Source organism: Mus pahari, chromosome 21, assembly GCF_900095145.1.
Source record: "Mus pahari chromosome 21, PAHARI_EIJ_v1.1, whole genome shotgun sequence".
NCBI lineage: Eukaryota > Metazoa > Chordata > Mammalia > Rodentia > Muridae > Mus > Mus pahari.
In genome coordinates this window covers 12,727,342-12,754,274 of record NC_034610.1, presented here as the reverse complement: position 1 = coordinate 12,754,274, position 26,933 = coordinate 12,727,342, and the positions used below count along the sequence as shown (strand labels likewise).

At 39.2% G+C, this 26,933-nt stretch overlaps 1 protein-coding gene across 1 annotated transcript in view; it reads right to left on the bottom strand.

Moving 5' to 3' along the window:
- The window catches only part of Riok2 (RIO kinase 2), a 17,971-nt gene extending 1,709 nt beyond the window's left edge, over window positions 1–16,262 (bottom strand). Inside the window, exons 1-9 of the mRNA XM_021221442.2 lie at window positions 16,044–16,262; window positions 12,740–12,878; window positions 11,975–12,091; window positions 9,783–9,958; window positions 7,391–7,479; window positions 5,974–6,165; window positions 5,185–5,277; window positions 3,224–3,736; window positions 2,699–2,795 (exon numbers count right to left, since the gene is read on the bottom strand). Coding sequence (XP_021077101.1) covers window positions 2,699–2,795; window positions 3,224–3,736; window positions 5,185–5,277; window positions 5,974–6,165; window positions 7,391–7,479; window positions 9,783–9,958; window positions 11,975–12,091; window positions 12,740–12,878; window positions 16,044–16,109 — 1,482 coding nt within the window. The 5' untranslated portion in view covers window positions 16,110–16,262. The remainder of the gene's footprint in view (window positions 1–2,698; window positions 2,796–3,223; window positions 3,737–5,184; window positions 5,278–5,973; window positions 6,166–7,390; window positions 7,480–9,782; window positions 9,959–11,974; window positions 12,092–12,739; window positions 12,879–16,043) is intronic.
- Between the last annotated feature and the right edge of the window lie 10,671 nt (window positions 16,263–26,933).

Genomic DNA, 26,933 nt, shown 5'->3' with positions numbered 1-26,933 from the left:
AAAAAAAAAAAAAGTAAAAAGGTTCTCTCATTAGATCTAGCCACATGTATGTATATTAAAAGGCAACAATTACTTAATTCTGTTACATGTTTTCAAGAACAGAATTTATAAACGACTATTGTGTTTATAAATTATAAGTTTATGTATAGCATGATAGCCAATAAATAGGAATGATAAAAGAATTAAGGAGGAAACAGATTTTATGATACAATTTCAAGGAATTTAAGCCCTTTTTGTCTTTGTATAAATTCCAAAACCACCACCACCAAGTCCACTGAGGTAACAGTTTTCTTCTGTCATTTTACAAAACAGAAAAGGAACAGTATGAGAGAAGGATCGAGAGAAGTCGGGGCATGGCTTGTGATCCTAGCGGCGGAGAGGCAGAAGCATGAGGAGCAAGAGCGGATGAAGGGAAGAGAGCTAGGAAGGGAACCCTGATCAGAATATATTGTACAAAAAAAATGATTTTCAATGAAAAGCTTAAAGACAGCCTTGGGTGCACAGAAATCTTTGTTCATGGAGTTAGACTGAAGGTCTTATACTTTCTTTAGGATACAGGCTCATATACAATTCACAAAGCTCAAGATAAAAACTTGAAGACTGAAACCACAACACAATTACAAGATCAACCTCTGCTGGGTAAAGAGGAACTAGTCAGAGCAGCTTAACATCTATTTAAATAGACACAGCCAATTGTATCTGAGCCACACACACAGAAGGCCACACAGTTAGAACCTGGTACCAATTCTGTTTCGATACTGTGAAATCAAAGAAAGGGGGGGGGGCAAATAAATCCCAGTAAGAACAGAGAGTATAAAAGCAAAAAGCAAAAAGGTTATTTATGAACTGCGAGATATCTATACTGAAAACTTTATCTTTTAATGTAATACATGCTTTACAGATTTCAATTTTATATTTAGAAAATCAAGTAAATTTTCTTAGACAAGTTTAGAAAGAATATGAAAACAATTACATTTTTGAGAATTTCACTGTTATTGGTCTGGCAAATCCTAAACATTTCTGAACAGCCCCAGAACTGTAATATAAACAACTATTAACTATTTTTTACTTTATTCTTCTGTGTGTGCATGCATCCTCATGTGTACAGGTGTGCAAACACCTGTGTACACATGTGTACTGAAGCCAGAGGCCAGCAAATGTACTTCCTCTACCACTTCCCATCTTGTTCGTTTGAGACAGGGTCTCTCACTGAACCTGGAGCCGGTCAGCAAGCTCCAGGAAATCTTCAGTTGTTTGTGCTGAGTTAACAGACATACCTCACCACATCTGGCTTTTAAATGTGTGCATTGGGGATACAATGTCATTCTGGATAGCTCTCATTTAATATTATAATGCCTCATTCTATCCAAAACGAAACAAAATTCTAATTCACTAATAACATCTGAATTTTAATACGTTTAGAAAAATGAAGTCATTTATCTTTTGAGTTTGTGTACAGCCATTTCACTTTCTCATTTCTTCCCTTCTAAACTGTTTCCTTCTTTGTTCACTATGAGGAAATTATCTCTAAAAACTAGCTTTAATAACACAATTTTACTTAAACAGAAGAAAAGAAACCAACATAACAAAATTGACTTTAAAGCATGGAAAATTTGATAAATTACTATTTTGCTGCATGGCCATTGCCAAGTTTACTTTTTAAATTTTGGTCAGAAAATAATTTTTACGAAGCACAATTAAACAGTAGTCTTCAAAACCCTGCATATTCCTGAACTGAGGCAGGTGGATGGGTTGTAAACTTACCCTGTGGCTTCTACTGACTCCTCCAGGATCAGGGAAACAAGCCAACCCAACCAGGCCTGCCTGAGTCCTGAGAGAAGTCATGACTTGTAAATCCTTGCACTTTCCAAATGTCTGCTATGAATGAGAACTAGCTCCTCACCCCAATGTGTGGGGTTAGAGAAGCACTTCTCCAAAGGCCACAGAGAGGGCCTGCTTTGTGGGGTGTGGTCATCTCCTCACCAATTCTTCCTTCTGAGTAGGTCAGAAGAGAGGCTGGCTTACACGCCAGAACCTCAGCTGGGCGAGAATATTCTGCTCATTGTCCTGTCTAGAAAATATCCCTTTTGTAAACTGCTTGGATACAAATGTAAAATGACCAAGGGACCAACAAAAATTTGATAGTAAAGACATTTAAAATCACCCATCTCCCGAATGTAAGCAGGGGGGTGATATACCTCTACATTTCAGCCATATTGCTACCTTTGTGCAAAGTCATATAACCTTCCTTGTTATAAATCAAAGACTGGGGGCTGGTGAGATGGCTCAGTGGGTATGAGCACCTGACTGCTCTTCCGAAGATCCGGAGTTCAAATCCCAGCAACCACGTACGTGGTGGCTCATAACCATCCGTAACAAGATCTGACACTCTCTTCTGGAGTGTCTGAAGACAGCTACAGTGTACTTACATATAATAAATAAATAAAATCTTAAAAAAAAAAAAATCAAAGAATCATGGGGAACTACAAACTACATTAACATTTTATTCCTAAAATTCAAACTAATTTATATGTTGCCTTATCCCTGGAAGCTTTGCTTGTTCCAGGTGAAAACTTCTACATGCTGACCATGTTATAATATTAACATATGAGATCCAAATATCTAAATGACCCGAAGTCCTGACAGTACCACTCTGCCCACAGCTCTGACCCCAACAACTGGCACACACAGCACTTACTGGAGGGATTGTTGAACAGCTTAGGGCACTGCCCACAGACGTGACACTCAATGTTCTTGTTCTATGTTGAGCAACACTGTTCATACTCTCTTCATCTCTAGAATAAATAAAATTTAAGAAACAAGTTATCTAACCAGTTAATTTTTATAACATAAAATTAGTGTCTTTTTTTTTTTGCAGTGAAGCATAAGATGAAATGCCTCAGAATTATATTTATGAAAATAAAAGTGAAACTACCTACAACTCAGTCCACTATTATTTTAACATTCTTAGAATGTCCTGACACAATGTTACCATCAAACTTTCCAAATAGAATGTTTTATAACTGAAATGTAATCATTTCAATACAATAAAGTTAACTTTCATTTTTACACACGATAACGGCATGACACAATCATGTCACAGTGTTTTTTGTTCTGTTTTGTTTTTTGTTTCATTTTTAAAATATCCTTCCTTAACAGAATCAAAGATCTCAAGGTTAAAGGTAAAAAACACCCCACCCCACCCAAAAAAACCCCTCTGTACCTGAAAGGCTTGAACTCCCTGTTCAATGATGACAAGGCAGTCAGATGGGGGAGTTCATCCTCACACTCCTCAGAGCCAGCAGGGCTTCTCTGACCTGGCTGCCCATCATTTTCAGCTCTACTGCTCTCCTCAGAAAACTCAGTAACAGACCTGTGGGGAAGAACCTGCCTTTCCATTTCTTCTACAGCTTGGTTTAATGCAGTCACTTCGAAACTGGACACATCAGCACTTTCCTCTGGTAAGCTGCCGTCCTTTATTTGTTTGCTGTCTGCAGATGAGCAGCACCAGGAGCCACCTGATTCATCTGCTAGGTCTGGTTCCTTTTCCAATTCTGACCTCCAAACTTTGGCTTTTTCTAACACTTCTTCATCATCAGAAAACGTGAAGTCAGGCTCCTCTTCTGTTTCAGTGATTTTATCATCTGGGCCTATTGGATGTAGCAGCTCATCATCTGCTTGCATTTCCTTTGTGTAGCCACTGGCAGAGACCTCAACATCAAGAGAACCCTCCCTCCTAGGGAACGAAGGCATCAGCATTAAATAACACAGAAAAGAGATATCTGAGATAAATAGCACCACTCTAATAAATGTGAAGTGAGTTCAGTCGGCCTTCCATATTTTAATCTTAAACACATACTGCTGGGAATTGAACTCTGGACCTTCGGAAGAGCAGTGTTCTTATCTGCTGAGTCATCTCACCAGCCCCCATAAATTAACTTTCAAAAAAGGGCTAAAGATTGCTGTTTAAAGTATGCAGCAAGCCGGGCTTGGTGGCGCGCACCTTTAATCACAGCACTCGGGAGGCAGAGGCAGGCGGATTTCTGAGTTCGAGGCCAGCCTAGTTTACAGAGTGAGTTCCAGGACAGTCAGGACTATACAGAGAAACCCTGTCTTGAAAAACCAAAATAAATAAATAAATAAACAAACAAATAAATAATGCAGTAATAAAATTCAAAACAGGAAACATCTTAAAAGCATATAAAACCAATGAAGATTAACTCAAGAAATATGTTAAAGAAAAGCATAAGGCTGGAGTCACGGCCTAGCATAAGCTTCTTTTCTAGTGGAGGGGAGTTTCCTTCCTAGCACCTACTTTGGTTGGCTCACAACCACCAGCTCCAGGGGACTGACTCTCTCCCAGCCGCTGCTGGCACTCACATTTCTGTGCACTTATGCAGTGTGCAGCTTAGTGTTTTGTCAACTTAACACAGTCTAGAATCATATGGGAAGAAGGAACCTCAATTGAGAAAATGTCCCCACCACATTGGCCGATACGCAAGCCTGCTGGCATTTTCTTGAGTCATGATTGATGTGGGAGAGACCAGTTCACTGTGGGTCATGCCACCTCCTGGATTAAGAAACTAAACTGAGCAAACCATGAAAGAGCAAGTCAAGCAGCAGAAGTCCTCCATGGTTTCCCCTTCAGTTCCTGCCTCCAGGTACCTGTCCTGAGTTCCTGACTTAGCTTCCCTGGATGATGGTCTGTAACCTGTGAGTCAAATAAATGCTTCTCCCCTAAGCTTCTTTTGGTCACAGTGTTTTATTACAGCAATAAAATCCCTAATTAAAATACAGAAATATACGTAATAAAACACAAAAGCTTAAAAAAGAAAACCACCAATTTCACTAAGATTTAACACTTGATTTCTTAAAAATGGGTTATGAATATTTGATACAGCAGTCAAAATAAGAAAACAAATTCAGTATCCAAAAGTTTAATTGTAGGATCTGGAGAGACAGCTCAATGGTAAGAGCACTGGATGCTCTTCCAGAAGTCCTCAGTTCAATTCTCAGCAACCATACAGCGGCTCACAAACATCTATAATGGGATCTGATGCCTTCTTCTGGCATGCACCATATATTCAAACAGAATAATCAGAAATATATTGTCTGGAAATTCACTTTAGAATTAAGCAAACAATCTACTGAAGGGGCTTTATCATTATAAGCAGTACTACAGACCTGATATCACTGAAGGTTGGGTAGAGCTCACTTTCATAGCTAAAACGTTTCATGAAGAACTCTCGAATGCATTTAACATCTCTGTCAAAATACCTGTAAAAGTAAACATTCATTTTAAATTCTTTCCTATTTAGTGTTCATTTATCTGCTTCTATACAGGAAACATACTCTTTCCACATGTGAACAAGCTTTGGTTTTAAAACCCAGACTCAAGCCGGGCATGATGGCGCACACTTTTAATCCCAGCACTCGGGAGGCAGAGGCAGGTGGATTTCTGAGTTCAAGGCCAGCCTGGTCTGCAGAGTGAGNTCCAGGACAGCCAGGGCTACTCAGAGAAACCCTGTCTCGAAAAACCAACCAACTAACCAACCAATCAAACAAACAAACAAACAAACAAAAAACCCCAGACTCCTTCTTGAAGTTCTGCGTGAATAAATGGCTCCCTGGCTAAGAAAGTTTGATTTGAGTGTTAAGTCCAACTTCTTTTAGTGATATCTACTTTGCAGTTTATGTATAAGATAGGTGGACAGTCAGTTCCATTTAGATTTCCAGACACAGGACTAGCAAAATAATTAGGGTTAAGATTGGATCTAAGTATAGTTTTTCTTTTAAAAGTTCTTCTTTAAAGATTTTCTTGCAGGGAAAATTCTAGTAATTAGATATCCTTTAATTGAAAGATAAATGTCCTTAATTTAATTTACTGATCAAATAGAAAACTGGAAAATTACAAATAAAAAGAGCTTCTATGATACAAATACATCCACAACTAGAATCAGTTTTAGCATATACCATTCAGCATTTGGGTGGGATGTAGAAACCATCTGTGGAAAATCAATCATGGTGATGTGGTCATCTTTGTCCAACATGAGATTGAATTCATTGAAATCTCCATGAATCAGTCCATGGTTGCCCAGTTTGACTATCAGTTCCATAGCTTCATCATATACCGAGGCAGGGTCTTCAACACGACGTATCTGACATCTGAAAGTAGGAATAGGTTATGTGCACATGGTCATCATTTTAATGAGTGTGTCATTTCCATTCCTGATCTTGCCAGTTTCCTCCTCATTATCATCACAGGCAAGTGTCTCAACCACTAAAAGGTCACACGTTGCTCCAATCCTGTCTGCTTCTCACTATCATGTCCTATTTCATATCTTCCTTACAGCCCGCCTCTTTTTTACATAGGCTTTTCTAATTTCACTTCTTTGACTTTCAACGATCCACTTTTAACAGACTTCCTTCCACCTCATTAAACAAAACAGTCAAGACTTAATTTCTTCTATGCTGCTAAACTCTTAGTCAGTTGACTTCTTTCCTCTCCTTGAAATTCTTTCTTCTGTGGATTACCAGGAACCACCCCTTTCAAATGTTCGTTCTTCACTATGCCAGATTTCCCACTTCTTAACATCCAAATGCAATCCAAGTAACTGTGTTGCTTCCTGGAGAACATACTGAGAGTCTGAGCACCATCCTCACCTTTCTGTCTCTGCAATCAGAGCTATTACCATCTCTTGCCTGGACGGCTCTAATTTTCCTGGTTTACCTTCCCTCATTACTTTTCAGCTCTCACAGTTCACAGCTCCCCTTCCTTCTGCCCCAGCTCACCTGAGTCACTCTGCTCTAAATACTGATTTGTTCCATGACTATGAGCACCCAAGGATCCATAATAGCCTTCCTTTACCTGGAATATCGCCCTAGCTAGTTTCCCAAGATTTCACCCTGTGAACAGCACTTTCCTGACGATTGGGTATTAAATAGGAATCTCCTATCTCTACCCTCTTCACTAACCTTTAATAGCACTTACTGATACCCTAGATATATATTGTTTAGTCTGAGGGCAAGAGGAACCTTATGCTATGCTGGACTTGAGGTATTTGGTATGCAGCAGATTAAATCAATGAAAAAATGGCAGAGATTACAAACTGGATGAAACTGGGTTTCCAATTTTTTTTAATACATTTTTTGGGGGGGAGGGGTGAGACAGGGTTTCTCTATGCAGTCCTGAAATTCACTCTGTTGACCTGCCTCTGTCTAACGGTGCTGGGATTAAAGGTGTACGTCACCCACTACTCAACTTTTTATATACCTCTTTAGAAATTTCTAACCTCTAGGAAAGAAGCAACATTCCAATTGAATGTTTTACTTAAAAAACATGAACCTTAAATTCCTCTACTAGCAGCTTTCGAGTTTAATGAATACTTACAAGGGATAACCATTAATAAGCTCCATGATCACTGCATGGCGATTATAATCAATTGGCTTTGGAACTGGAAATTTCCTCTCATATAATGCCTAAAACAGAAAAAATATGAGAAACTAATAAAATTGTGTTTTTAAAAGAACAAAAGAGTGTCTTCCTTAAACAAGGCTTTACAAAATTTAGTTTACCTTAGGTTATTTAATGCATGCTTTACTTAAAGTAAGAATTAGCTATACATAAAAATAATTCAAGTTTCTTTGAATTAACTTTCCCTCTTAAAACATACAGTTACTATGTATTATGTACATTAAGTCATAACAATGAATGTAAAAAAAGTGTATAGTTCCTTAGAGTATTTCCTTTCTATTTTTTTAAATCTGTCACTTGTTGATATGTGTTTACAATACTGTAGTAGCAACAAATTTTGGTTGAAGGTTCCTGGCATAAGAAGTAGGTTATCTCGAAGGTCAGGCATTTTAGTCTATAAATCACTGATGCTGCTCTTCAGATTACACTGTATGAGCATTGAAGTTACAAGTGGAAACATCACCGTAGTCTAAGCCGGGAGGATCAATATCAGACCAGATGTTGCCTGTGCCAATGCATCATTTTAAAGTATCTACAATGGAGGTAAATATTCTATTTCAGTCTGAACCACTTTTGTATTTCTTGTTCACCGACAACTGGTGAGTTTTCAAAATTCTCTTTAATTGAATCAGTCAGTACCAAAATAGCCAGGAGAGCCACTTCAGTACCACTTATATACACACATAGGGCTCACATCCATTCATGTCTTGGTCAATACCTGATATTATGCAAAGTCTTTTCCTTAAAGTCAGATCATATCCATCTTTATGAAGTCACTCAATTCCCATTCACTTCATTCTATCTTCTTCTTCTTCTTTTTAACCTCAACATATAAACTATTCTTTGTGTCTGTTATCTTCCCTACTTTATAGTGGTCTGTACAGGCTAGTGTTTTGCTATCCATTATGATGCATTACCACAGTACTTAATTTTAAAAGCTTTCTACCGAACCACCACCTTCTGTGGATAGGAATTGAAATACACTACTTCCCAGAATTTTTATTTTTAAAGAGTTGTCCATCAACATGTCACGGCAGCAAAACAACATAACACAAACTTAAAGATTATAAATGGTTGTGTCCAACAGTGGTTTTTAACCTGTGGGTTGCAAACGGTCCTTTCACAAGGGTTGCTTAAGATCACTGAAAAACAGGTATTTAAATTTACAGTAGCAAAATCAAAATAACTTTATAGTTATAAAGAAGCAATAAACATAATCTAATGGTTGGGGTGGGAGGGTCCCCAAAACATGAGGAACTGTATTAAAGCATTGCAGGATTAGGAAGGTTGAGAACCACCAGTCTAGAATTTATGTTCAAGTCATCTTTATCTTACTCTTTTCCTCTTGGGAAAACAATACTTAAGGAGTACTAATTTGCAACCAGGTTCTCTCTGTGCCTTCAACAGGATCACTCAAAAAAAGCGCCCTCTACAGTTAGAGGGAATATCTAATGATTTCTGCCAAGGTGCTTCCTTACAATACAAAAGAAAATAATGTAACATAGAGTATCATAATTGCTTATTTATACTGCTTTAAGAGATTCTCCTACCACTATTAACAATTTAAGGGCCAGATTAAATAAACTATTCAATCAAACTAAGACCTAAGTCATTATGATGGCCCAGTGGGTAAAGGCATACAATGGTCTGCATCCCATCCCGCAGTGGAAGGAAACTAGTGAGTTCTGCAAGTTGTCCATACACACACACACACACACACACACACACACACACACACACACACACACACACAACACATACACAAACCTAAAAATAATAAAGTAAATTCTAACACAATGAAGTAGATTTTTAACAAACACTACTAGACATAACTATGTTATTTTGTTTAATTTCGTTGTGAAACACCGAGATTTCCAGATACCACTTTCAATAAAAAGGATATTCAGAAGCGGGGCGTGGTGGCGCACGCCTTTAATCCCAGCACTCGGGAACCTGAGGCAGGCGGATTTCTGAGTTCGAGGCCAGCCTGGTCTACAGAGTGAGTTCCAGGACAGCCGGGGCTACACAGAGAAACCCTGTCTCGAAAAAACAAAAGAAAAGATAAGATATTCAGAGTTCACCCCCCACCCCATCCCCGCCACAAATTTGCATAACACTAAATGCCATCATTAAGAGGAATCCACTGGGAAAAGAGCATTATCAGAAGAGTTCAAGTTGATTGTAGGGGCTGAGTCTGGGGTCAGAGAGAGACTTGTCATTAAGATCTTCTAAAGTTTGGCTAAAATGAGCTACATATTTTTTCTTTTTCTGTTTTCTTTTGAAAAATGTAAAATCATTAAAAAAATACCTTCATATAGGCAAATTCCTTCATGGCAGAGAGCCGAGATAAATAAAGCCAAGAAACATTATGCCTGTGTTTATGGTAATCACGCTTGTTTTTCAGATTTCGAAAGGAGGTTCTTCCCAGTCTGTGTAGCTTCAGTGCAAACTGCTGCCCCTCTTCATTTGCAACAATGTAAATATCTAGAGCAAAAATTGTAAAAGCATTGTTAGGATACTTTAGCTACAACTGGTTAAATAGTTCTACCTTCATCTGCCTTCTTCTGTATCCAGTATCTTTCCTACTGGTAGTTATTTTTTGGCAAAACACTTCATCTGTAACTGTAAATAAAAGCAAAGAGGTACTTAGCCAATGGGTACTCCTGCTTTCAAAGATGTTCAATGGTTACATTTCTCATTATGTCATATCAAGCATTAATTCATTGAGAAGGCATTTCTAGTAAAAAAAAAAAAAATGTAATCTCCCCTGAATACTCTCTGTGCCAGGGATCTACCACAGGCATTGCACACAGCAGGCTTCTGCTCTATCATGAGATACATCCTCAGTCCATGAGAAGCTACTTCAATACCTTCTATTTCAACATATTCAACTTAATTGCTTTGATAACCAATACGTTAGAATATGACCCTGTAATGAAATCTCCTTAAAAAGTAGTTTGTCAACTATCAAAGTAAGTTATTTGTATAGCTGACATTTAGAACACATACTAAGTATGTTAAGAAATTTTATTTCTATTAAAAACAGGCTATATCATACCTTGCCGAAAGAATATATATCATATACTAATACATAGTTTTGAAACAGTAATATCAAAATTTATATATTTTTGCCATTATGGAATGAATTGTGCTTCTCAAACACTCCCACACTGAAGCACTAAATTTTAATGTATGTATCTAAAGATAGGCACTTTCATTACTATTCACAATGAAGAATGAATGAAACTCAAATGACTACTGCTTGGAAAATGGTAAAAATCAACTGAAGAGTACCCACCCATCAAAACACTGTACAATTATGAAGAAGATACCCGCTGAGCAGCTATCAGCCAGGGTGAAAAGCAGACAAGAATTAAAGTACAGAATCCTGAGTAACACTTAGATTCACTCTTGGTTACAATCGTATGTGAACACAAAAATAATCCTGAATACATGCAAATGTAGTAGTATTTATAAAGGAAATTTCTCAGATTAAATAAGAAGTAGTCTTAGCTATGGGATCTAATGAACAAAAAATTAACTGAAATGTGGATTTAAAATAAGACTCATTTTATTATACTTTCTATTTCTACAATGTTAATGCTTACCATTTTACCATTTAACTAATTTCTTAAAAATTAAAAAATACTTTAAACAGAATGCTTCCTAAGGACTTAGTTTTCTTATAATTAAAGTATTTACAATAGTTAATTCATAATTTTAAATTCAAATGCAAAAGCAATTAACAGGAAAGTTAGGTTACCTAAAGGAAATACTCAATTGTGTTTAAACATTCATATCCATTTTTATGTGCAAACGCTCTCCCCAACTCAGACTCAGTATTCTATTTAGCACTATGCATACCATAATTTAGATAGAAACACGGAAGGCACTCAAACCATATAAAAGTCCACAGGGACCTTTTGGGGGGCAGTTTTGACAATGCTCTCATTTCCAAGTTTAATTGTGCATCCTTAGTTTAGCTACAATGTCAATTAGATAGGAGAAAGTGCACAGGACAGAGACTGTATAAAGGAGGCTATGGCTCAAAAAGCATCTCCTATTCCAGGCTACAACTCGAAAAAGAACCATATGTATGACCCCCAGTTTAGTCCAGAGCACCAAAGAGGGAGTGGAAGAAAAAAACCAACAAACAAAAATCCCCAAACAAACAAACAAAACAAACAAACAAAAACCATCAAAAAACCCAACAACCCACCCCCCAATCCAATCTAAACTAAAAACAAAACCCAAAACCACAGATGGAAATTATTTCTTGGTATTACCAAAATGATAGTGCTGGAGTTATGGAGGTAGTTATAACCTACTAAATTATTCTCAATAAATATAGCAAATTATGTTCCTAATATGTATTGCTTACAACTAAGTTTCTGACTTCTTGATCTTGTTGGGACTATTAAACAAAATGAAAGAGAAATCCTTTCTCAAAAGTAAAATAAAAACTTAAGCAATGCTTTCAACAATACTATTAGTACTTACCTGACTCTTTGCCCACACCCATCTGGTTTCCAACAGATTCAACTACCTGTCTAGAAGACAGTGTTTTCAGAGCTAGGTAATCATAGCCAGCATTTGTCAACCGATAGCCCTGCACAGCTAGACAAAAATTAGGTAAGAGCATTAGTTGTATTATGGCAACAAGACACATCAACACGAGGCAAGCATTTAAAGTTGGGAAGTAGTAGCTAGAGAAGCTGATTGACCCAGACTTGTGAGTTCGCAGTTTCTTCTCTATTACAGCGATGTATGGATGGATACTGGGTTTGAGGGTCTGTGATAGATATGCACTTAAACTAAAAGGAAGTACTTGAGTTCAAAATATTCTATATTGAACTGACAATGAATTTACGCCTGTTTTTGTATGTAACCATTATCCCTTTTTCTTTTTCCAGTAACTACTTTACCTTCTATTTATAAAAGATCTGCCACAAGTGTTCAAACCTTCGCTCCTCATTACAGAAGGCCTGAGAGGCAACCCTCTAGAGTCCCGTGACAGGCTGAACGTTCCAAAGTTGGTGTATGACTGTATGACTATCTGTCTTGTTCTGCAGCACAGTCTTCACACTTTCTCTGCCCTCTTTAATTTGAGTGGACTCTGTGACTGTTTTGACCAATTTGAATGGCAGAAGAATGTGTCAGTTCTCGCCTGTCTAGTCAGGCAACCTGTACTTCATGTCCTGTGAAGGTCAGCTCAACAGAAAGCTGATTAGCTGAGGACTGACAAATGTTACATAAAATACTCACTTTTAGTATGTTCCCACGCTATAAGTTTATGCTTCACCAATTCTCTTAGAATTTTATTACAGCCACCATGTTTCAGGCTGGCTATAGAAGCAACCAAACTGCAGGGAACAATCTCATGGTTTTTCATGCCCATTTCAACCTGAAATTAAAGGAATCATTATGATGCATAACACAAAGCCTTGTCTATTAAAATCTTGCTAAGAAATTAGCCTCTCGAAACTCTCCCAACTAAGTAGCTCTCTAGCCACAGCTGTGTCGCCTAACAGGCACAGGTTGTAAGAAATGCACTGCTAAGCAAGTGTAGGCTACACAGTACTCATGGACACTTAGCATAGCTATTCTGTTACTAGACAGTATGATCTTAGGGGATTTTGCTGAATACAATCATGTCCTGTGGCAAAAGGAAAAGGTTAAGGCAGCATATGACTATAATAATTCTACAATACAGTCACTCTTATCTCCACCATGTTAAATTCATTCTTGATAAATACAGTTAATAGTGATATTGCCTCTCAACTTCCAGAGTAAAAACTCAGTTCTTGAAAAGTTAACGACACATGGTTGATATTAAAATACTTAACATCTAAACACCCGTCTTTAGAAACTATAGATATTCCAGATATTAAGTATCAATGAGAAGGCACAGTATGAAAGGCATGGATTTTGGTAACTACTGGGGAGAATTTTTATCCCTGGAGAACCAGAAGCAGCAGCTCAGGGCAGAACACGAATTCTAGCTGAGAGATCACTTTCCAGAAAGGAGGGACATCTGAGAATGAGTACAAGGAACAGACACAGAGTACTGTTGGAAGGAAAGTTTTAGAAATGGTCCCTACCAAACACAAGGGACAACTGACATAGAAGCAGTCAACACGTTATAGCCCCTGCAATTAAGGCCCAAAACCACTTCCACCCAAGAAACAAACCGGTAACCGTCTCATCCTGAGAAAACTAGGGAGCTCTTAAAGATGCGTTGTCAAGGGAGAATGGAAAGGGAGACTGGTACACGCCTTTAATCACAGCACTCTGGAGGTGGAGGCAGTCGGATCTCCGAGTTCAAGGCTGCACTAGTCTACAGAGTGAGTTCCAGAACAGTCAGAGATACAGAAGAGGGAGAGGGGGAGGGGGAGAGGCTGAGGGAGAGGGAGAGGGAGGTTATATTTGGGACATTAATCTAGTAGGAACATACAAAAACTGGAAGGAATGTACTAGAGAATTATATAGTGCCCTAGCTGTGATGAAAACAGAAGCAGCAAGGGCCAGTTGGTGGTGGTAATGAAAGGAGGGCATTAAGATTTTTTTGCTCCTTCATATGTATGTTTTCCATGTGTGTACATTGTGTGGAGGCCTGGGTTCATGTCTTTCTAGACTGTTCTCCATTGTCAAAATTCTGAAGTAAAGAAAAAGGATTATTAAAGATATAAATGAGATGGGGATGTGAAAACTGGGGAGTATGTGTGTGGGGGTGGTTAACATTAAACATGCAACAAGTCAAAAAATGGTAACTGAGTAGAGGCAAAGATGTTCATAGAGGGAGCAGCCAGGGAAGACAACACTGGTGGCATCCACTGAGTCCAGAGTGTTACGTTTGGTGACTAGGTGATTCTTTAGGGATCTTAGAAATTCTGGAAGAAAAATCTTTACTCTGGTATCCCACCATAACTGAGCACTTCAAAGTTTTAGCTCGTTCTTATGTCCTTTCCTTGCTTCCCCAATCCTCCAATACACTTCCCGACTACCCTATTTTTGTCAAGATACTGAGAAATGAATGAATGTGCTGAGAAGGAAAGCCATTGTTTAAAAATACTATTTAAAGAAAAAGCCGGGTTAATTTAAGGAAGCTATAGGAAAAAGGAAGTACATGCCAAAGTTCATACAGACCTTGCATTTGATGAATGAAATGTTACCTACTTAACTTGGCTACAAAGGCTTAAAGTAATACATGAACAACTCGCATTTCATATCCTATTATGTAACACAGTCCTTACCAAAACTCAGCGACTCCTAAACAAAGACTGACTTATTCTAACCTTACATATCTGTCCTGATCTCTGTGACACAATCCTAAAACTATAGAATCAGATTTCGTCACCTTCCTAATTAAAACATTCACAGGTCGGGCAGTGGTGGCGCACGCCTTTAATCCCAGCACTTGGGAGGCAGAGGCAGGTGGATTTCTGAGTTCAAGGCCAGCCTGGTCTACAGAGTGAGTTCCAGGACAACCAGGACTATATTGAAAAACCGAAAAAAAAGGGGCTGGTGAGATGGCTCAGTGGTTAAGAGCACCGACAGCTCTTCCAAAGGTCCTGAGTTCATATCCCAGCAACCACATGGTGGCTCACAACCATCTGTAACAAGATCTGATGCCCTCTTCTGGAGTGTCTGAAGGTAGCTACAGTGTACTTACATATAATAAATAAATAAATCTTTAAAGAAAAAAAAAAAGAAAGAAAAGAAAGAAATCACCAGCTTACACACACATCGTTTACTAGGCCTGCAGGGTTTGTATGGTTTGGTTCTCATTTTCCATGTATGTCCCCAACCATTAGATCGAACCTTTCTCTTCTATGAGGACTCTCCCTCCCATCTCTGAGTTTTTGCTCTTATTTGCCTCCAACTCTCTCCAAGGACACCTCTTCTCCGGCAGATAACATTCGCTTGGTTCGGGGGTGGGGACAAACTTTGTAGTTCGATTAACAGTAAAGACAAGATTCTTGGATTCTGTCTCCATCACTGTAAAACTCAAAGACAGTACTCTCCCCTCTCCTTCCAACACGTGGACACTTTCTCTTTTTTTATCCTTTGTTACCTTCACAGTACTTACTACCTGACAATTACATTGCTAACATATTTATTGATTTGCTGGTCGACTAAGAGGCGTCTCCTTTCCTCCTTTGTTTTGCACTCAGCTGTTATATTTGACAGTGAAAGCTGACAATTTTTTTTTTTTAACATTAAGTGTCTGAGTCTATCACTGGGGGGGGGGGGGGACACAGGCTTCCTTCGAGGACTTAACTCCCACCCTCCTCTAGTGTGGAAGCCAAAGATCAATGAAATTTCCCGGGCCACAGAGACGTAAGCACATCTGCAGCAAAAGAAGCTGAAAGGAAGAACCATGTTTAGTAAAAGATAGTTCTTTTTCCACAAAGCTTCATGAAAGTCAGACCTTGGTGCCCTATACCCAGATCCCAGCCCTCGGCAAACAATCCACACACCCGAGAGCCCTCACGCAGCTCCCGGCGACCTTAGACTAGCAGGAAGAGGACGTCACCGAATGGATAAGCAAGAAAGGTATACTCCTTACCGCAGTCAGAACTCTGAAGTCATCGCGGCTCATGTACCTTAGCTTGGCTACATTCACCTTCCCCATGCTTGCCCACTTCCACCACGGACGCTCTCAGGGAAGACGCAAAGTCGCTGGGTAATCTCGCAGGCTTCCGGCGGCGACCTGCCCGCGCACGCGCCCTGCATTTAAGGTGCTTATCGCTAGGTAAGAACACGTGCTCAAGAGGCACTAGAAAAATGCTATATTTTCTCGTTTTTGTAGCTAAAAATCACGCAGAAGTGATTTTTCAGCCCCTAAATAAATATTCCACGTTTGACTGATTTGGCAAGTTGCAAATGTTTCACATAATATGCCACGTTACTTTTCAGAGCTGCCAGGACCTGATTGGCATTAAGGCCGGGCTTCCGCATGCGACGGTGCTTACGTCACGAGAGGGGCGTGTTTTATTCGTTCCGGGCCACCCCTACTTTTAGTGCAGCCACTGTGTACTGTAAAGTCAGGGAGGGAAATGAGTAAGCGAGACCCGAGGCCAGCAAAGCCACTGAAAGGGTGGCCACAGAGCCGCACGCGCTGTCTCTCGGCAGCCCCACCCCTGTCCGGCGGAGGAGGACCGGGTTAGGAGCTGCCCCGCTGGCCTGGGACGCTGATCCCAGGACGGGTTAGGAGGAGCTTTTGTTCGTACTATGCAGTGCTCGCTTCCAAAGAAAGCGCGCACCTCAATGTTTCTTGGGTCCAGGAGAATTTGGGAGGCTTAACAAGAGAATGTGCCCAAGACAAAGACTTTTATACCGTACCATCATCCCGACAGTTGAAGCATAATAACAACAGTGTGACTCATGTGATACTCAGTACCTGTGTTTCTCATTTCACGAATTTCAGTCCTTTAAGCTGCAGATCTTCTCTGGTTCGTTCTTAGGTTAAGCTTGGGCGCTATTAGTGTCCAGTGTTATGATCTGCTTTATACTTGAGAGATTGCCAACGACTGGTGTGTAATTTTTTTTTTTTTTTTGAGATATATGTGCAAACTTTAAGGACTCGGATTAAGATACCTTCGTGTTTCTTCCATACTCCACTCCTTCTGGTTTCCAAGAAACAATGTATTCATTTCCTCCTTTTGGAGAGTTGGTGCTGAGTATGTTGCTGGATCCAAGGAGTAAGCTCTTTCATAAAGCATAGAGGCAGACAGCAGGCTGTAGTGTCCGACGTCTTTCCAGCTAAAGTAGTTGGTAATCTAAAACCATCAAATCGAAACAAAAGATCAATCCTTTGTCATCTCTGTGCTCCTGCCTTTGGGGTCTTGTACACTTGAATACTTGACTCTAGGCATATCTAATTAGGACTTAACTAAATAAAACTGTTCTACGCAATGGAATTTTTCTTTCTACATTAACATTAGAACACGTAAAAACAAAAAGTTTGAAGCTTTGATTATCTGTCTTTCTGTCTCCTCTCTGCATTGCTCCACAGAGCCACCACTAATTGAGTGCGTTTGGATCCAAGTTCTGGAATATTGGGGTAATCACAGTACAGGTTTCTCATCTTTTCAATACTGTGGGGTTTTTTGTTTGTTTGTTTTTTAGTAAAATTTTCTTAGTAATCAAATCATTTATGAGTAAAGGATTTAAATTCAATCTTCCTTTCTCACCACACTTAATGTGACTTTAACCAGTGGTTCTCAACCATCCTAGTACAGCGGTCCTTTAATACAGTTTATGTTGTGGTGATCGCCAACAATAGAATTATTTTTTGTTGTTACTTCATAACTGTAATTTGCTACTGTTACAATTCTTAATGTAATGTAAATATTTTTTGGAGATAGAGGGTTCCCAAAGGGGTCTGGACCCACAGGTTGAGAGCTGCTGACTTAGCCTATTCTTCATTCATTCACCATTTATCAAATATATATACCAGATTTTTTTTTTTTTTTTTTTTGGCTAGGCTCTGGGGAAACTCAATCCCAAGTCCTAAAACTTAACCATGTGGGAAGGATATATGTAAAAAAAACCACTGGATGGAACAGAAAAGCCAAGGAATTTCCCTTTCCCAGACTTCTCCGCTGTAGTCAAGCTCATACATACACACATTGCTTCTCATAAAGGATCTTGAGTGTCTAAAGTTCCAATTTTTTTGAATTCAATGTATTTAACAATCTGTGTCATCCTTTTGAGTCGGTTTGTAGTCGTGTCTGTTTGTTCTTATGCAAATCCCTTAGACAGTTACCTATGAAAAACCTTTTAGCTGGGTTGTGGTGGCATGTGCCTTTAATCCCAGAATTTGAGAGGCAAAGAGGCAAATCTTTCTCTTCTCCCCCCCCCCTTTAAGATGTATTTATTTTATGTATATGAGTAAACTGTAGCTGGACAGATGGTTATGAGCCATCTTGTGGTTGCCGAGAATTGAACTCAGGACCTCTGCTCAATCTGGAACTGCTCACTCTGGCCCCAAGATTTATTTATTATTATATCTAAGTACACCATAGCTGTCTTCAGAAACACCAAAAGAAGGCATCAGAGCTCATTACAGATGGTTGTGAGCCACCTTGTGGTTGCTGGGATTTAAACTCAGGACTTTCAGAAGAACAGTCAGTGCTCTTAACTGCTGAGCCATCTCATCAGTCGGAAGGCAAATGTCTTGACCAAGGCCAGCCTGGTCTGTAGAGTCAGTTCTAGAACAGCCAGGGCTACAATGAGAAAACCTGTCTCCAAAAACCAAAAACCAAAACTAAACCAAATCAAAAAAGAAAAGGAAGGAAGGAAGGAAGGAAGGAAGGAAGGAAGGAAGGAAGGAAGGAAGGAAGGAAGAGGAAACAGCTTTTATTTTATACAACTGTTCCAAAAATACTTCCTATATTTTCAATTCCTAAAATGGGTTCTAGCTATATTTAGTGAAAGACAGTCACCATGGCAAACCTCCAAATATTACAGTTTTCCCCACAGACAAGTTTACAAATATTCAAAATATCTGCTGGAACTCTAACATGCTTTAGAAAATTTTGTCAAAGCGCCCCAGACCTTAGCACAACTGACTCCATGTTGGAAATACTATTCAACTTGTAAAACTCAGCAGGTAGACAGCACCACCTGCCAAAACTAAACAAAGGCCTAATCCATTACAGTCCATATAGTTCTCGGAAAATACCAAAATGTACTAACCTTGCTTTTTTGCTCTTATAGTTTCACTTCTGGAAAACTGTTCTTGTTAACCAAAGTGTTTCAAATCAGAACATGGTTTTTGTGCTTAAAAGCTCACCAAGAGAAAGGCTCAGTGCTATACTGGGATCTCAAGCCCAGTGTAGTTACCGGCCAGCTAATAAAGACTTTCTTTTGGCTTAAACCAATGAAAAATTAGATTTCTGAGAGAGAGAGAGAGAGAGAGAGAGAGAGAGAGAGAGAGAGAGAGAGAGAGAGAGAGAGATTGATTTCTATTTAGGCATGAGAATGTTTTATGCTAGTTTTTGAGAGCCCTTGTTTCTGACACAGGTTCTTATGATTTTTCTTATATGACTTCCCCTTTCAAACAGGTCTTCAGTGAATGCAATTATTGGTTTTCATCAAACTTTCAGCTTTGTTAAGCTGCTGTAGACAGTCAAAGGACACCTAAACATGTTAGAATCAGCTTTCTAAAACAGCGAAGGGGGTTTCCCATGTCGCTATTGCCCCAAAACCCCTAACTCATTTCCAAGCTATGCTGTGCTTGCCAAGGAAGTCAAAGGTCGGCATTAGCTGATGTATGGCTGCCACTCTTTGTTCTTGTTGAGATGACTTGTTTTACAGAAGCAAATATAACATATGCGTGTATGAAATAAAAGCTTTTAGAGTTCATCAAAACAAAGCTTGTTGTTGACCATTTTTAGACCTCTCAGTATTTCTACAAATATTAGTGGTACCTCTTGTAAAGTCACTGAAGCAACTGTTCAGTTTGTAAATAAATTGGACACATTTGGGCTTTGCTGCCATGGCTGCTTTGGTCAGTTTTCTACCCTTGTAATTCATATATTTTATTTTTAGTTTTCTAAGGAACCTCTATATTGCTGTTCAAAGTTGCTGGACAAGTTTACATTTCTAAGATAGATCAATGGATACAGAAAAATGTGATATCTACACAATGGAATATTAATTCACCCACAAAGATGAATGAAACCATGACATTTGCATAAAAATGAGTCGAACTGGTGATCACACCACATTAACAAAGTAAGCCAGATCTCTGCTGAATCTGGGCTTTAAAAAGTCATGGAGGTAGTGTAGTGGGCTATGGAACTATAGTTATGTCATGGAACTATAGTTACACCATCTCATGAAAATATCCCTAAGAATATTTTAAGCGTTAGAACTACCCTGGGTAAAAATGATCTCTGCCCCATCCCTAAATCCCTAAGGTAAGCTAGCCTCTGGACCAGCCCTGTATTTCTGAACAATATGACTTTGAGCTAAAGGTTGACTATCTGACCATAGCTGACCACAGCTGTTACCTCTCCACTTCTGTAAATCGCTGCTGCAGACAATGCTTGCTTTGTGTATACATTACAATCGTGGATTTTTTTACCTTTAAAAAGTTAAACCAAATGGAAGTCAGGGTTGCTTCCTATTAAACTGCGTGGGACTAGTGGTTAGTGAAGACTCCATTCTGCTTATTCAGGTCTCTTGGGAGTTTTTCTCTTCAGGTACCTCGTAAAAGTAGAGCTTCTATTTGAGAAGACAGAAGGAAGGGAAGAGAGACAAGAGGGTAAGAGGCAATGAATGTAATTAAAGTACATAAAAATGCATGTGTGAAAATTTCCTTTTAAAAGTCACTATTTTGTGCAATGAATACATGCTAATAAAAAGTACATTCATGGGGGCTGGAGAAATGGCTCAGAGGTTAAGAGCACTGACTACTCTTCCAAAGGTCTTGAGTTCAGTTCCAGCAACCACATGATGGCTCACAACGATCTGTAATGAGATCTGACGCCCTCTTCTGGAGTGTCTGAAGACAGCTACATATAATAAATAAATCTTATTTTAAAAAGTACATTTATAAGATGGAATTTCATGTTAAATATTCATTTTTATTTTGAACTAATTCATGATTATTGGCAGAATATTTTAATTATCCCAAATACTGATTATTTCATTTTTCTTATTTTCAATAACAGCTACTGATTACCAGCTGGACACATGTTCCCTAACCAGTGACTGACTGTCTTTCCCAATCTTTAATTAGAGTGAGTTCTGGGTTGTGTACTTTAAGTTTTTCTAAGGGAATAATCTGTATAAATTCTAAAACACAACATGAATCTTGCACTTAAGAAAATTTGGCATATGTTTTTCTGCTTTTCATTCTAATCTCCTGAAGTTAGGCGGAACCAGCTTCAGTATGCAGCTGACAACAGTAGCCTAAGGCAGTGTATAAAAGTGAAGGTAGGACTCTCATCCCTTGGGAACCTCGTGGGGAAGTCTTCCTTTATACTCTCCTCTACCTACCTCCTCTGAATACCACAAGAAAGAGAATTACCATTGTGGAGTCTTTGGTTACATGAAAATAATCACATATCACTAGTTTAGGTGAGATTTTTTAGATCTGATATAATTTTTTAATTGCAAATAGTTTTTAAATTCAATATATTCTGATTAGTTTCCCCTCCTTGAACTCTCCCAGATCCTCCTTGTTAACCCAAGAGCAGCACACTTTTTCTTTCTTTCTCATTAGAAAGCAGCTGGGTGTGGTGATGCACACCTTTAATCCCAGTACTCAGGAGGGCAAACCTCTGAGTTTGAGGTTACCCTGGTCTACAGAGCAAATTCTAGAACAGCCGGGACTACAAAAACAAACAAACAAACAAACAAACAAACACCCAAACAAAAGAAAAGAAAAGAGGAGGAAAGAAAGAAGAAACAAACAGACCTTGTGTGGTTTGAGTATGGCTATCCCTAGGAGGGGCACTATTTGGAGGGATGGCTTTGTTGGAGTAGGTATGCCACTGTGGGATTGGGCTGTAAAACCCTTCCTACTTGAAAGTCAGTCTTTTAGTAGCCTTTAGATGAACTTGTGGAACTGTCAGCTATGCCTACACCACGCCTGCCTGGATGCTGCCATGCTCCCACCTTGATGAGACAATGGAGTGAACCTCTGAACCTGTAAGTCAGCCCCAATTAAATGTTGTTTAAGAGTTGCTTTGGTCAATGTCTCTTTTCACAGTAGAAAAGACAGACATCTAAAACAAACAAACAAACAAACAAACAAACAAGAATAGGTTGAGACAGTGACCTGGGATAAAGGAGGCACATAATAATCAGTGGGGGTGACCTTAACTGTGACTCACTACACTGGAGATATGGAATCTGAAGAGGCCACATCCTGTAACCAGACACGAACCCCAGCCGAGTGACAGAGACACCAACCCACCCACAAAACTTTCAACCCAAAATGTATCTCATCTATAAGAAATGCAGGCATGGGGAGGGAGCAGAGACTGAGGGAATGGCCAAGCAATAACTAGCCCAGCTTGAGACCCATCCCATGGGCAAGCACCAGTCCCTAACATTATTAATCATACTCTGTTATGCTTGCAGAAAGGAGCATGTTATCCTCTGAGAGGCTCCACCTAGCAGCTGATGCAGACAGATGCAGATATCCATAGCCAAACAGTGGATGGAACTTGGTGACTCTTATGGAAGACTAGGAGGAAGGATTGTGGGCCCTGAAGGGGATAGGAACTCCACAGGAAGACCAACAGAGTCAACTAACCAGGGCTCTTGGGGCTCTCGGAGACTGAGCTACCAACCAAAGAACATATATGGACTGAACCTAGACCTCCCTGAACATGTGTAGCAGATATGCAGCTTGGCCTTCATGTGAGTCCCGAACACTTGGAGCGGGGGCTATCCCAAAAGCTGTTGCCTGTTTGGGGGATATGCCCTACTAGCTGGGTTGCCTTCACTGGCCTCAGGGGGAGAGGAAGCACCTAGCCTCTTGAGACAGAGACTTGAAGTACCTGAAGGGGGGAATACCCAGGGGCCCCTGCCCACTCAGAGGAGAAGGGGAGAGGGGGATGGGAGAAGGGTTGAGGAAGGGGTGATTGGGAGGGGGGCAGTGAGTGCGATGTAAATTGAATATAAATTGAATAAAAAAATAAAAGATACTATAATAATTAAAATAAAAAAGAAATGTGTCCATTTCTCCTCTCAGCTCTGGGATCCCATCTGGCTTGGACATGTATAGACCCTGTGCATGCTGCCACAGTGTCTACGAGTTCTCAGGGGCTTTCATCCTGTTGTGTCTAGAAACTCTCTTTTCTTTGGTGTCTTCTACTCCCACCAGCTCTAACAATCTCTCCACCTCCTCTCCCACAGAGGAGAGGGATCTCATAGAGACATCCCTTTTAGGACTGAGTGTTTCAAGGTTTGTCTCTGTGCGTTATCCTGTTCTACAACAGGATACAACAAATACAGTCTCTGTATTTGTTCCCATCTGCTGTAGGAGGAAGCTTCTCTGATGATGGCTGAGCAAAATACTGACCTATGAATATAGCAGAATGTCATTGTATTGCTGCATTCCTTTAGAAGAACGGAAAGTGTTAGGTTTTCCCCTAGATCCATGGCCTATCTAGTTTGATGCTCTTGGCCACCTGGTCAGCATCAGGCATGCATTTCATCTCATGGAGTGGGCCTTAAATCTCATCAGGTAGTGATTGATTGCTCCCACGTTTGTACCACTATTATACCATCATATCCTTCAGGCAATTCACCATTGTAGAGCACAGTGTTTGTAACTTGGTTGGGATTTATGTTTTTCCTCTGGTAGCATGCAGTATACCTTCCAGTACTGCATCAGTCAGTAGAGATGAAGGGTCTCATTAGGCATCACTTTGACTTCTTCATGTACGATGAGTTACGTAGGTGTTGCCATCAGCAAAAGGGCATGACCATCACTTTGTGGAGAGCAATCAATAGCCTTGGCAATAGACTGAGTTGTTTGGGGATTTCCATGAGGTCCCTTTGGCCAACAACTCAATGACACATAATCCATTCCTGGAGGTTTCATTTGGTTGTGAGGGTGTTTAGTTGGGATTTGTCTTCCTCCTCATTTGTGGATACCACTTAGATTTCTTTCATATTTCTTCAGTGTCTCAAAGTTTTACTGTACAAGTCTTTCACAGGCTTGCTTAGAGATACTTCAAGATAGGTTTTTTTTTGAGGCTATGGTGAGTTATTGTTATTGTTTTTCTTATTTCTTTCTCAGTATTTGTCATTTGTATACAGGAAGACTACTGATTTTTTTGTCTTAATTTTGTATTATGATGATTTTGCTGGAAGTTTTTTATCAGCTGTAGAACTTTCCTGTTGTTTTTTAGGGCCATTTATGTTTAAAATCCTGAAATCTGCAAATAGAGATACTTTTACTTCTTCCTTGCCTATTTGTATCCCTTTGATCTTCAGTTGTCTTATTGCTCTAGCTAAGTCTTCAGGTACTGTATTGAATAAGTATGGAGATAGTGGACACCTTTGCCTTGTTTGTGGTTTTAGTGGAAATGCTTTGAGCTTCCGTTTTGACTGAGTGGTGGCTGCTGGCTTTCTGTAAACTGACTTTATCATATTGAGGTGTGTCCCTTTCATCCCTGGTCTCTTCAGGACTTTTATGATGAAGGCGTTAGATTTTGTCAGAGACCTTTTTACATCTACGAGATGGTCACGTGCTTTTTGTCTTTCCGTCATTTTATATGGTGGATGAAATTTATCAATTTACATATGTTGAGCCACCCCTGCATCTCTGGTATGAAGTCTACTTGATCGTGATGGATGATGTTTTTGATGTGTTTTTGGATTCAGCTTGCAAGTATTTTATTGAGGATTTTTGCATATATGCTCATGTATGCTGTAGGGAAAAGTGCTCTGTAATTCTTTTTCATTGTTGGGTCTTTGTGTGGTTTAGATATCAGGGTAATTGTGGCTTCACTAAAAAGAATTAGGTCATGTTCCTTCTGTTTCTATTTTGGAGAATAATTTGAGGAGTACTGGTGTTAATTCTTCTTTGAAAGCCTGGTAGAATTCTGTGTTGAATCCATGTGGTCCATGTTTTCTTTTGGCTGGGACACTTTCTTCCAATTTACTAGAGTTATAGGTTCATTTAAACTGCTTATCTGATCTTGATTTTACTTTAATAGAATATATCAAGTTTTTAATAGCATATATCAAGAAATTTCTTCATTTTATTTTAATGTTTTCTAATTTTGTAGACTACAGATTTCTAAAGTATATCCTTATGATTTTCTGGATTTCCGAAGAGTATGTTTTCAGTGTCCCACTATGATCGCACACACAAAAACTGATTGATTTAACTCTTAGAAGTTTGGAAGTGATTTTATGAAAGAGGGGTTCTAGGGTCTGAGGCATGACCATTATCTGATTATGCAGGTGTCTCAATGTGAACACTGAAGAGGACCACTGCCTCTATGTACTGGTATCTAAAGATCATAATGATAGTGAGCTAGGGAATACCAACTGCAGTTAGGATAGTTTAAAAGAAAAAGCACATGAAGAAAACTCTACTCTTTTTTCATGGTCAAAATGCTTATGCAAACCAATTTCCACATCCTAACCGAGCACCCAATATTTTTCTTAGTGGTGAAAGACTAATGGCTTTGGTGTTAAGAATAGCAACAAAATAAAGATGCCCATTCTAGATGCTTCTCTTCAACTTCATACAGAGGATAAAACAGGGCCAATTAGACAAGAAAGGCAGCATAAGGCCTCCAGACCAAGACAGATCTCTATTCACAGATGACATCATTTGTATGCAGAAATGCCAAGGCATACATACACAGGAAAGAGATATATCAGAACTAATGAGTTTACGGTATGCTGTAAGATATTTGATTAATGTGAGTTCTCTTTGATGAGAGGAGACCAAGGAGAAAACAGAACTAAACAATACTGGACCACAAACAGAGCATTGCTAGAAAAGCTGGTGAAATTTATAGTTTGGTTCATTATTCTTTGTCTTTTTTTTTAGTCCTGATATTTATTTGAACTATGTAGTCAATGGTAACCTGATGTTAGGTAGCTAGGGGACTAAGTGAGGTCCCACTGGCTTGCCATTTATTCTCCTTTTACTTCCTTCTCACGACCTTCCTGTTCCTGTGTTATCTCTCTCTCTCTTCTCTCTCTCTCTCTCTCTCTCTCTCTCTCTCTCTCTCTCTCTCTCTCTCTCTCTCCCTTTGGTTTTTCAAGACAGTGTTTCTCTGTGTAGCCTGGCTGCCCTGGAACTCACCTTGTAGACCACGTTGTCATTTAACTTAGAAATCTGCCTGCCTCTGCCTCCCAAGTGCTAGGATTAAAGGCGTGTGCCACCACTGCCCAGTGTGTTATCTCTTTAAATTCTCAATTTGATAAATAGACCACACTGATATAATTTTAGGTTGAGAGATTATAGGCAGTGGGGCCTTATTTGTGATACTCCCTTAAGTCTAAAATGGTTTCAAAGCACAAAAGTTTCAAAACATCTATAAGCTACATGTTTTCTTATTCTATGTGTTTTGAGTGAATTTTGACCTTTAAAATCCTCTTAGAGAATCCATTATCAATAATGCTGTGTGACCAGAATTCTGTAGCTATTCATTTATTTTTCTTTTTAAAATGAACAGTATTTACATTCATCAATTCAATCATCATGTGTTGAAATCCCAAACAGAATTTTTGTTTATATGATTGCAGATTATTGATTGGTTGAGAATGTCAACATTAGTGTTTCTCTTAGTTGGTGTTCTATTGCTATGAAGAGATACCATGACCATAGCAACTCTTTTTTTTTTTTTTAAAGATTTATTTATTTATTCTATGTAAGTACACTGTAGCTGTCTTCAGACACTCCAGAAGAGGGAGTCAGATCTTGTTACAGATGGTTGTGAGCCACCATGTGGTTGCTGGGATT